This window comes from Anoplophora glabripennis, unplaced genomic scaffold (assembly GCF_000390285.2).
Source record: "Anoplophora glabripennis isolate ALB-LARVAE unplaced genomic scaffold, Agla_2.0 scaffold771, whole genome shotgun sequence".
NCBI classification, from domain to species: Eukaryota; Metazoa; Arthropoda; class Insecta; order Coleoptera; family Cerambycidae; genus Anoplophora; species Anoplophora glabripennis.
Window position 1 is genome coordinate 60,518 of NW_019416852.1, and position 12,798 is coordinate 73,315.

Genomic DNA, 12,798 nt, shown 5'->3' on the forward strand with positions numbered 1-12,798 from the left:
TTCATAATATATGTATAGATTTAATTTTTCAAATGTGATACAATTTTATTATCTTCTTCCATTCATTTTAACCTTATAAGAATTGTCACTATATCGTTTAGCATGTCTTGAAATGTTTTCTAGTCTAATAATACATTGTGCACACATTGGTAAAACTATCCTTACAAATTGTACTCTTTCTTGAGAATCATATAAAAAAATATATTGAATATCAATAATATCATGAAAACTGTAAGTTATAAATACTATTAGAAGACATGTTGTAGTTTATGATTATGGAATATTATGGTTTGTTTATTTTGTAAAATATGTTTCTGAAATAATTGCACAACAGAAGAGGAACTATATTCCAATGCAGTTTTGTTCCCAATCGTATTATAGCAGATTGTAAGTACTTTATTTTCTAAATGACTACACAAAATTGCAGTAAGTAGCAATGTCCATATTTTTCTAATACACAAAAACAGAGTTATACAAGAGTTGCAATGGTGTAATACATAACTAATACAATTGATGCTACTAACATAGGCAGAATTATAAGTAGATATATGCTCCTGTCGGCTGCACCCTCTATCTCTTTTTCGATCGGTCCATTTCCTATTATTTTTCTGTTCTTAGTATATGGAATGATAGCTATTAATATACCCGAAATCGCAATCCATATGGCGCCTTGGTAAAACGTTTGATCCCAAGTTTGTGTCACATCAAACAAATGACCTGCAATAAAAATAACTAAATTACAACCGAGTACATGTAGAAAGGTAAAAATAATTATCAAAATCTACTCTAAATATAGAAATTACAAATAACAAATTTAAGGTAAATCTAACAATAATCATCAAGATTGTACACGTTTTTTTAATACTAAGGATTTTCTACATCAGATTATCATCACACTCATAATATCTCAGAAAAGGACAAAACACATCTCTATGTTAATACTGAGCTTGCCTTACTTCATACTTCTGGCAATAAAACAAGTAAATATCAGTTACGTTCCAATATGTTTGTATTTACATTGGTGACAGTGGTTTAGCAATAATTGTTTGAAACATATTGCCTGCATGTTACTTGTTTTGATACTATTGGCTGTTATCTGTTATGTAGTAACAAATACAAAAATTAAAGTCTGGTATTTGTCATATCAAATTAGAAGAAAACAACAGTACTATTATTGATTTTATAAATCACAGACTATTATTGGGTCTCCTTATTAGATAAAATCTACAACAGGATTATCTATCTGTATATGCAGTAGCAAAATTAAATGATGAAGGCAAGTGTAATTGTTAAAATCATTTTCCAACTTACACAAAATCATAATAAAATTATCAGAAGAACGGGATTCAAATTATTGCAAAAAGTAGAAGGAAGAAAGCAAAAAATAGAGGAAAAATTAAATATATAAAAATGTAATTACGAAAGCAACTAATACAACAAAAAAATAAAGTTATAGATGAAATAATATAATATCAGTGTCAAATTCTGTCATATTTTTCTTCATGTGTGGATAACAAAAGATGTGTACAGGCTTCTGAAAGTACAGAGAGATTTTATTTGTTCTTTGTGTATTGTCTAAAAGATTTTAAATAATTTTTTAATGATTTATTCCAATTTCGTTCAATATGATGAACATTCTTACAGTAGTCTGACAATTATTCGTAAATTCGTTTCAATGTTGCTGCCGGTTTAAAAAAAAACGACCACTGTAAAAGTTTTGACCGCTAAAAGGGAGAGATAACCGGAGAAAACTATCACCCAGTATATCGATTTGACTAAAGCTCTAAGAAATAATACGCCATAATGGTTCCAAATAAGTGTCTCAAATTTTAACGCGAATTTCTCATGATGATCACCACTACAAAATTAAATGTAGGTAAGTAAGCAAACACATTTAAGATTAAAGTCGATGAAATAACGATTATAAAAAATTTTATCTTGTGAAATTTGAACTTTGTATGTTCTTTAACCCGACGATTACTTTTTTTATTTTTGACAACTTTGAAGGTATGTAACTCAAAAACCAAAAAGTTTTTATTTAACTTTTTTTTCTAGTTCACATTTATTTATCGTTGTGAGAATATGCAGTCAAACGTTGTCTGTGAAATTTGTGGACATCCCGTGGTTTCGCAATATAAATTGTAGTTTACAAAAAATTTAAAAACCTACCTGCGTAGGGCGGTCCTACAAGTATGCCAATCCCCATGCAAAGTAACTGGAGTCCATAAGCCACAGTAAATCTTTCCAAAGGTACCAACTCGACGAGTATACCAGGAGTGAATGAAAAAGAACTTGATAGAAATACACCGAATAATCCGGCGCATATTTGTAGCATTATGAAGTTTTGTACGAAATACATCATACCAGCACATGAAACTCCACAAAGCATTAGGCAAACTGCGTATGTTTTCGTAATATTCATCCAATGTTGATCACCAGCCCATCCAAGAACAATCTAAAAATAAATGAAAATGCTTTTCCTAAGAAGGTTTAATCGTAAATACTACAATATTTTTTCAGTGCAAGCTCCCCAAAATGAATATTTTGTGAACTAAAAAAAGTTCTCAAAGTATCACTCTTGTGATATCATATGATTTCGTACAAATTTTCGTATGACCAATGTAACCACTATTGAAACGTTAACAACATTTTTGTGTGTGTTGATGTGTTTTTTTTTGTATTTTGCATTTGTCTGTTTTTTCAGAGTGAGATTTTTTGTTAGCCAAAACTATTTTCACAAGAATAACCCTAGAGTGATCTTTTTGGCGTATTCCATAAATTTTTAAATTTTTCCAGAAATACAATAAATAAGAAAAAAAAAATAGTTACCATTGTCTACTATAACAAACACTCTTACATTTCTACAATGCAGTTCATGGAATATTTCGACCATATGGTTATACTTTCAGATTCTGCAACATTTCATGTAAAGATCATGACAAACATCACAAGTCTATTCCTTCAAATACTTTTCACGTCACTGATTTTACTTGCTCTATACAGGGTGATTCACAACTTATCCAAAAAAATTTGGAAATAGATGCGGCATGAGAAATGGAGTCAATATTGTAAAAAAAAAATTGTAAAATCCTTATAGTTTCCAAGAAAAAAATTATTGAAGTTTTGTGCTTTTAACCATTACAAAGCTGGCCAACTGAATTCGTAATACACGTGGAGAGCCACGAGGCCTCAGCGACTCAGAATACTGAAATCGATGTTTACAATAGTTTTTTAGTAGTTAGTGTCAAAAATGGCTTGCGTGTATATAACTCGGAGTTGACGGTTTCAGTTTATGGTGAAGCAAGAAAACATTTGTATTATGGTGAAGCATTTGTGTTATAGTAAAACAAAACAGCAAATGTGTTAGTTCGTAGAAACTGAGTAAGACGGACCCAAATGTGTTTACACGTCGGTGGACAAAATTTTGAACAGTTGTTGTAACATCAGGTATGTCAAATTATTTTATTATTTAAAACCACAAATGAATTTTATTAATTAATAATAACAATAGCGGCAAAATCAGTTGAGTTTTCTGATATAAAATAGGTGCTATAAAATTCTATTTATTCTTTTCCTTGCGATAATTCTTTCAAGTTTTTGCCCGTTTTTATCACTGCCGTTATGACGCATGACGGTCGCATTGCGCCGGGTCAGGTTTTACAGTGGACCAGTTTCCAGTGTCGTGCAGAAGTGTATTTTTAAATTATTTTGGAACTGCACTTTTTAATTTTTTCTTTACAAAATTGTATTTGTAATAGGCCCCCGTACATCTAGAATTTTTTTTTTTTGGATAAGTTCTGAATCACCCTGTATGTAATAGATTTGACATTCCTTTTACAATTTATCTCAATAGCTAATAGTTATACATAAACTGTAAACAAATACGATATTTACTATGATCTCGGTAAAATGAGACCCTTGAAGAAAAAAAATTGTACCATAAAACACTGAATAATACTAGTATGACTTTTATTTTTATTATTCTAAAAATGTTAACTAATAATTTGTGTGTTAGTGATTGGTGGGTCTATACTGAAAAATTTTGTAGGTAATACATATGGAAGATGCTTTGATGGACTGACCTATATATTCCATAAACATCTAGATTCCATCAAAGAATTGTTTTGGTACTTGTTACATAAATATAAGTTGCTGGCTGTTCGTGTTTACATATAAATACAATGGGATTTGTCAAGGATAGTTTTTTCACTGACTCTTATTATGCTTATAAGAAATCTCTTAGTTTTTTTAACAAAGACTTATTTCTTCCTTACTTACCATACCGATGGTGTTGGTGATGCCGATATTGGCTATCGTGAGAGGCACGTCGCTATTTTTATCATAGCCCATTTGTTTCATAAGCTCAACCAAATAAAAGTACGGCACTATAAACCAAACAAAAAGTATTATGGTCGATAGGGACATCAAGAGAAAATGAAGTTCTAAGAATAACGAAAAATCTAAGATTCCCTCCACCATGTCAACCAGTTCCGAGTACCATTTCTATAAAATTATGAGTGTAAGAAGTTGGAACAGACAGTGATAATAGAAATCGAGCAGCAGATTGAAATTTTGACAAAATAAATTACTGGTAATTATGCAGTATACCGATTTAGATCATCTAATTTTAGTACAATTTTGCTTATTAAACAAGTTACAGGCTTTCAAAAAAACATTATTTTTTTATTAAAGATTTCCTGTTCAAATAATTCAATAAAATTTGGTGTAGGGGTGTTTTTGAAGTCGCCAAACATGAATATAAGCTGATTTTCTGCCTAAAACATGAAAATTGCTAAAAATATGTCAAGCTTTTGGGAAAACACAAAGTGTATTACGAAATATAACTTTATTTACTTAAAAACAATACCTAATGTGCCTAAATTCTAGAGAAAAGTGGATAGGAAAGCGGAGTATTAGAGTGTATTTTAGTCTAATAAGCTTTTGCCAAATTTGTATCAATCTTTTTCTGGAATTTAAATTAATCTAATCAAAAGTCGACACCTTCTAAGATTTAGGTCTTTAAATGTTATTCTGTGAAACTGCATTTACAGATATCTCACATACCTTGAGTTTTGGTAGAGGCAAGTTGGTTTAACTAGTTGGATAAAGAAAAATTCAATATGGTTATATTTACAAAATAAACTTGATAACTGCAGTAGAAAATTAAAATCCATTTTCCTGTAGAAAAACAATTATATTCATGTTTGTATCATAAAATTTCATTAAAATATCTTAAAATAGAAGAGTTAATTAAAAATATATACAGGGCGTTTGAAGTTTGACTGCCTTAATTTTAGCAGACGATAGAATGCATTAAAATAAACAAAAAAAAAAACTTAGATTTCATGGGTCCTAAACTCAACCATTTTGAAGAAAAAAAAAATCAAAACCTCCAACTTGATGTACAAAAGTTCGATTAATTAAGGAATATTGACATAACTGCATTCACAGAACACCATAAAATATAATGATTAAAATTTTTTTAAATTTCTTTATGCTTAATTCTAAAAAATAATTAGCGTTGTAATGAATTTAAAATTCCATAAAATCCATATCGAGCAATCTGACAACGGCGCGACAGTTAACACGAGGTACTAAGCAATATGCAACGCAATTCAGTTGTTATCTGGAATTTGACCGTGACGGAGTGTTTTTTGCGTGTCACTATTTCCTTTTCTTGAAGTGCTTCTCCTTGCTTTTTTAACTGTTTACCATACGGGATAATTTTCCAGCGAGTACGCGAAAATTGGATTCGAAGGTGTCGTGCATACATTGAAAATGGTGGTTGATATTTTGAGTATATGTTGTAGTTTGTTTTGTACTTGAGCGTTTAAAAATTACTGAATTTTGCTTTTTGCTAAATTATTTTTAATACGTATGATTCATTCACGACGTGGATCTTTGTGTACTTTATTTACATATTTTTTAAATTCATAATTTGATTAAAAGTTAAGTTCCTGTTTTAAGAGATTTATAACTACTAAAATTCGAGATAAAAATTTAAGCACAACACTATCTTCATACTACAAAATCTATACATTTTATTTTATTTATTGAAAAACTGGAAAACAATAGTCTTGAAATTTACTAAATGTTTCACAATAATAGTTGTTTACATTTTTTCCGTAGGACAAGTCTGCCGCGTGCACACGTGTCTGCATCAGCTGTGTAGTGTTAAGTTAAACGTTGTTGTCACGTTGTGATGAAACTCCCCAATATTAATACTCACTGTATTTTGAAAACTGTTAATTTTACCCCCCTGCAATATACAACTTTTTTGTTCATTTATGATTACTCTATCTCATGCTAAAGTAATGGCAGTCAAACTTCTATCACCCTGTTTTTGAAAACATGTAACATTTTAAGAAAGCAAAATTATTGAAAAGTAACTTTATTTAATTCATTTTCGGATGCTTTGTACGCATTATAATTTAATGTTGCAAATATTTTACTATAAAAACTCGTTCTCGGATTTCTTATGCATATAATTTTTTTCATAAAATTTATGTCTAATGCTACCTGTTACCATGCCATTTCTTTTCAAAAATTAAGTATTACTGTCCTCTATGTAGACATATTAACTTACCTCGTCTCTCTCTGGAATGGTTACCATGGACACTCTGTATATATTCGGACAGCTGGAAGCTTTAAATCTGTATTTGTTGGTATTAATCATAGCCCCACGACGTACCATCAAGGATTGCCAATGGAATTTCAAATTTCTCAAATAATTTTGCCTTTGTGACTGTACATGGTACTGTTTAAGCCATGGGAAAGATGCATTCCTGGAGGGAGGCATTTCTGGAACTGTGGATTTTTTTTGCATTAATGGTTCCATGGCGGTTATGTGCTCCTCTGGTAAAGAATCCTGCAATTGGTCATAACCAGCGTAAAGTACTTACTTTCCAAGGATTATCAGCTGCTTATCATAGTTCAGATATCTTAACAAACTTAATGGCACAAATTTTTAGTTATGAGCCTTACCTGATGGACGAGAGCGTTAGGCTTGTCTTCTTTTTTTAACTTTATGCTTACGGTTACAGGTACCCTTTCCACCTGCGAGGCATTTACTTCCAATTTGTTGAGTTCTTTATCAGATGTACTTCTACATAAGAGCAAACTCGGATAGTTTGTTAAAATTATGTTGTACAATTTCTTATTACTTGCTAACTGTTCTAATACTTCAATAGGTACCTAGAAAAACAGTAATAATTATTGACATTCAACTTTTTACATGTCTCGTACCTTTTCGTTTTGTTTAATATATGTAGGCAGGTTCAGTACTGAATTGTGGACGTTTTTTAATGTGGTTTTATCTGGAGCTTGGGACTCCATGCTCGTTTCCAAAGTTTGTAAGAAATATTCAGCGTCTTTTCCACTTTGCAGCAACTTCTTTAATTCATTAATATTAATACAGTTTGCTGGATTCGTGGATGAGACTGATTCAAGGCTTGTTTTGCTGGATTTTCCTGATTTAGTGAGTTTTGAATTTTGTCTACAAAAAAATATACAAAGTGTTTCATTTTGTGTCCTTCAGTATACTTATTTTTATTCACTTTTATTATATTGCAGTATATTGTCAAACGGGATTTCAAAACTGGGAAGACATTTTCTAAAAGTCATTTTAACAATAATCCTTATTTATCGAGAAAATAACAGTGAAAAAACTAAGGATGTGTCACTAACATTTCCTCTGGCTTTTTCTTAGAAACTAACAGATGTAATAGCGGTTTTAAGGCATTCATTGCTCGTGGATTTTTAAAGTATGATGCCGTGGTCTATGTACCCAGTTGCCGCCAGTTACAGACTTCTTTGACTTACCCTTGTTCTCGGGCTAGGCTCTGTGGGGCCAAATGTTGAATCATTGAACAGTAAGATAAACATTATTAGAACAATACAATTCAGTTCTTCAAATGTAATCTATGTACTATTTTTTTATGAAAATGTAAAATATGTATGAATAAATTATTGGGGATAAATGTTTTAGATAAATTATTTAGTTATATTTAATTGAATTTAGGAAAAACAAAAGAAATCTTTACTGTATACCTTATGAATCAATATATCTGTATTAGAATGTTCTTAATTTAAACAATTAAACATTTTACTTCATTTAAAATGAAAAAAAATATGTTATAAAAAAATAAATAACCATACTTGCAACAAAACTAATAAGACGAAAATAAAATAAGTCACAGTTTTGCCATGATGCATGGAATAAGCTTAATATTTTTTGACTTTTATCGTTTTCATTAGAGCATAAGAAATGAGGTGTTTGCTCTGCCTTTTTAAACATTATCATAAAGTGAAATAATGAGGAAAAAAACTTTCAACTCGCATTTTCTAATTTTTATGATATTATTTAATTGGTGTACAGTTATGATATACTAGACTATGCCTAAGTATAGACTAAGTACCACAACCAATTGTTCTTGTTTGCCTTAAAAATAACAGTTTGACATCAATTTGTACTATTTATATAAAGAAACTATAAAAATGTAATTATAATATTTTAGATGTAAATATTGGATTATTATATATATCATCTCATTATACATATCTCAACTGAAATAATAGTTAAACAAATGAGGATGAATCTGGCTAAATACCCAATTGTATAAGCCCAAAACCAAAGAAAAAAACTCATAAGTTTGATGACAGTGGCTTACTAATCTAATATTTTTCTTTACTCAATTAAAAATTTGTACAATATGTTATTAACAAAACAGCTTGTATTAATTTCCATTGTAGAATAGTATTTAGTAACAAAACTGTACACTTTTTTTCAAACACTCCATTTTTTAAAACTGCATTATATTTAAAAAGACAGTTCCAGTTAAACTTTGGAGGTGCATGACAATTGGTTATTGCATTTTAATAAAGTTTCACTTCTTATTTGTACGTACTTTTTTTTTCTTTACCTTTATCAAAAAACAAAAATATATATCTGGTGTTATTCTTGTTGGTAAACAATAAAGAAAATCGTTAATATTTAACTAACGCTTAATTTTATGAAGTGCCTAAGTGAGTAGAGAAAAAGATTATACAAAATTAAGGTATCTATGCAACACATCAAATTTTCTTGTTCCTGGAATTGAAAAGTTTTTTTGAGCATTAACATTATCCACAAATATGAAGATAAAAAAATATTTTTGTGAAATTGATACCTTAACTGTTCTCCCCTTATGGTTGATTTAAAATATATCTTTAGTTTCTAAAGAAATGCTAGTGGGAATATTAAGTGCTTTTGTTTTAAGTTATCCAGAAACGATAACCGACTATCTGCGAAATTTTTTAATTTTTACTTGACTTACTTGTTCTGTTCGATAATCCAATCCGGATCGATCATGAGAGCTCCACACACACACATATTGAGAAGGGTTCCGGCCAAAATCAGCGTAGTACCTCTCCAGTGAAACTGATACATCAAGTAAGTGGTGAAAGGTGAAAAAACGAACGTGCCGATACCAGTTCCTGCGGCGCTCAATCCAACGGCAAGGGTTCTCTTCTTGTCAAACCAAAAAGCGATAGAGACCACGACCGTAACATAGCACAGACCCAAACCCAATCCAGACAAGATGCCAAAAGTTAAATACATTACGCCGATATGGGTCACTTTCCAGCTAATGATGAAGCCTAAAGCAGATACTAGTCCTCCTACTATAGTCATGGAGCGACAGCCATACTTGTCGACCAAAGCACTCATGATAGGACCAGTTATCAAAGGCACGGACACGAAAAGACTGCCTATCCAGGAAGTTGCAGAACTAGAGGCTCCGAATTCTTCCTTAAATTCATCGAAAAGTATGCCAAAGGAGAAGCTAATTCCATCGGCTATCATGGAAGCAACAAGAGATGCGAAAACTACCACCCAACCCCAGCCTCCATCGGGGATCTTAGGCTTGTCCAATTCTTCTTCTTCTTCTTCTGCACTGGAAGACGAGGAGGAACTCGTGCCAGATTTAAAAGTTACCTCAGTCTTATCATTCTCAATCGGTACTACGACATCATTTTTCTGGGGAGTTTTGCTGGGGCTCGAGTCTAGAGATGGCGCTACAACAGACAGTGATGCCAATGGAGCCAAGGACTTCTCACCTGAGTCGTCCATTTTTAACACAGGCTAAGGCGACAACAAAAAACTTCTTCAAAGGAATACTGATTTGACTAGGACCCGTTCAATTGACCGGTATTAAATCTAAGATGTACCGCTTCTTGGTCTGCATCCAGCGCTTGGACCAGCCTTGCAGCTTCTGCTTGGGATCTCTACCTAGTTGGGTATCCGGAGTGGAGTAAGTGGCGCAAGGGTGTTCCTCGTGACCTCTCATCAATGACGGGCAATTGGGAACTTTGGAAAGTCAAAGCTGTACCCTTGTTAGTGTTATGTTCGACTTTAGGCGGAATGTTCAGGAGCAAACTCTTCCTTGACAGCCATATTGGAAAAAATCGCCTGGAAGTAAAAAAATAGTAATTAGTAACAATCACAGTAATAATATAAGAAGAGGATTAGTGATTTTTTTAAAGGTGAAAGTAAATAAATTGTTGGTGCTTATTTATTCGGTGTTAAGTGATTTTTATAGACAGATTGCAAATGGATTGGTTAAAAGTGTGGCTTGCAGAAATGAAATTTTATTTTTATACAACTGAAAAATTGATAGAGTTGTTTAGAAACTTTTCATTTTGATTTCTTTAAAAAAACAGAAAAAATAGAAGGAATAACAGTGTTGTAGCTTATATTAGTCCCTTCTAGAGCTCAAAAAAGGAAACATATAGATGCCACGGCCTGTAGCATTAAGCATTCCAAAATTTATTTTCCTTTTTACAGCTGTTTGCACCTATAAAATATTGAGGATTGATTTATGGAAAAATTTGACACATTTTTATCCAACTGTCTCCCTGTAAATTAAAAAATTTCATGTTTTATTCTGAGTAGAATGAATGATAAAATAAAAAAAATAATTTATTTACCACAAATTACAAAAGAACATTTTTATAAAATTAGACATGTTTTTATTAATAGAATACTTATAAATACTGTTAAGTAAATATTTGGCATGAATTATGCGGGGCTTGTTTCAATTTCTCTATGACTTCTACTACTTCTCAATGGACTGGAACCCCATAACCTTCTATTTTCTGTAAAGGGGATCACAGCTATTAACAATCCGGATATTATTATCCAGAATCCTGCCTGGTAAAAGGATTGCTCCCAAGACTGTGTTACATCAAAGAGAAAACCTAAAAACAAGATGAAAAAAGTATAGACATGATATAATTCTCGAAACACCAAAAAATAATAGACAATAGAACCATACAGTTCTTTGGAAAATATCATTTTATTTAGTAATCTATAATTCTTGAAATTTATGGTATGTTACTCTGAAACACTATGTATATGAATATTAATTCTTACCAGCCAATGGTGGGCCTGTTAAGTTACCAATGCCTTGACACAATAAGAATAAGCCGTATGCCATCGTGAATTCATCCAGGGGCACCAACTGTGCTAAAAGAGATGGCGTCAAAGATAGACAGCTGGCAAAGAAGACACCGAATAGGCTTCCGTTTATTATTAACATTACGTAATTCGAACTGAACAACATCATCGATGCAACACTCAATCCACAGAGAATTAAACAAGTGGCATAGGTTTTGGCTACGTTTAGCCTATCACCAGCCCATCCTAATAGAATCTAGAAAAAGAAAAATTATAAAAAACTAGTGGGTGAATGTTAAAAGTTTTCCATATACCCTTATCCAGTTATTAATTTCTTTTGTTTTATTAAAAATGACATTTAGAGCATAAAACACTCACTACTGTAATATTTATATGTAACAAGAATATCAGTTTTCTTTAAAGTTATATTTTTTAACTTTTAGTCTTTTAAAAGAAGAGTATCAAATAAAAGAAAAACCAAAAGATGGTATCATACATCGGATCCACTTATTTGAATATTCTTTGGTTAACCATTGAAATTTAACACTTACTGTAAGTTTTTATTTAACATTATTCTCAAACGAAAAATTCAAATAATACAATTTCAAAAAACATGATTTTTAACTAATGACATTGTAGAAAACAGTTATTACGTGGGTTATATGACCCGTGCAGCAGTGATTTCCACCTTCAATATCCAGTAAACACTTAAGATCATTCATCAGCAATATCATCAGACATAGAAGATCAGTTTCAAAGTTATTAATTCTCAGTATGCCATAAGTGAGATGGCCGACAAACAATTGAATTATTGGAATGCCTTTCTACTGCATGCTTTGATTGTGGGTGAGTTATAACCTACAAAGTATATGTCATATCGTAAAAGTCACATCTGCTCAGTATCTACTGGCACACAGCATGAAGTCCGTAATAGTTGTAATTACATTTAAGATACGACATACGTTATAGGTTAACTCACCCACAAATATAATTTTATTGAGACTCTCGTTAGTTTTTGATGTAACAGTTCTTTTAGCTGAATAACTGAGTGGCACATAAGGACACAGTTTGAACACAGTGCCCTATGCAAAAACCAGCTTTAATGCTTATTTACTTACCATTCCAATAGTATTTGTGAATCCAATAACGGAAATAATGAAAGATGCCTCTGTCTCTGTATATCCTATTCTCTGCATGTGATCAGCTAGGTAAAAGTAAGGCACGATGAACCATATAAATAAAATGATTGTGGATATAGAGAGCAGAAGAAAATGCAATTCCAAGAATAAGGAGACATTACTCAGATCTTTGACGATTTCCAAAAATTCATCATACCATTTCTGAAAATTAATAATGTTCTTATT

The 12,798-nt window shown here is 31.5% G+C and overlaps 2 protein-coding genes across 6 annotated transcripts in view; both read right to left on the reverse strand.

Annotated features, from left to right (window-relative positions):
* LOC108914030 (monocarboxylate transporter 14-like) overlaps positions 1 to 12,798 on the reverse strand; it is a 61,241-nt gene continuing 48,443 nt past the window's right edge. Inside the window, exons 3-9 of the mRNA XM_018719723.2 lie at positions 9,315 to 10,447; positions 7,246 to 7,495; positions 6,985 to 7,194; positions 6,587 to 6,868; positions 4,279 to 4,503; positions 2,170 to 2,455; positions 1 to 717 (exon numbers count right to left, since the gene is read on the reverse strand). Coding sequence (XP_018575239.1) covers positions 470 to 717; positions 2,170 to 2,455; positions 4,279 to 4,503; positions 6,587 to 6,868; positions 6,985 to 7,194; positions 7,246 to 7,495; positions 9,315 to 10,108 — 2,295 coding nt within the window. The 5' untranslated portion in view covers positions 10,109 to 10,447 and the 3' untranslated portion in view covers positions 1 to 469. The remainder of the gene's footprint in view (positions 718 to 2,169; positions 2,456 to 4,278; positions 4,504 to 6,586; positions 6,869 to 6,984; positions 7,195 to 7,245; positions 7,496 to 9,314; positions 10,448 to 12,798) is intronic.
* Positions 10,972 to 12,798, reverse strand: part of LOC108914031 (monocarboxylate transporter 14-like) — a 39,638-nt gene continuing 37,811 nt past the window's right edge. For all 5 annotated transcript variants that reach the window (XM_018719724.1, XM_018719725.1, XM_018719728.2 and 2 more), the window contains exons 6-8: positions 12,553 to 12,774; positions 11,411 to 11,690; positions 10,972 to 11,235 (exon numbers count right to left, since the gene is read on the reverse strand). In XM_018719724.1, coding sequence (XP_018575240.1) covers positions 11,057 to 11,235; positions 11,411 to 11,690; positions 12,553 to 12,774 — 681 coding nt within the window. In that variant the 3' untranslated portion in view covers positions 10,972 to 11,056. The remainder of the gene's footprint in view (positions 11,236 to 11,410; positions 11,691 to 12,552; positions 12,775 to 12,798) is intronic.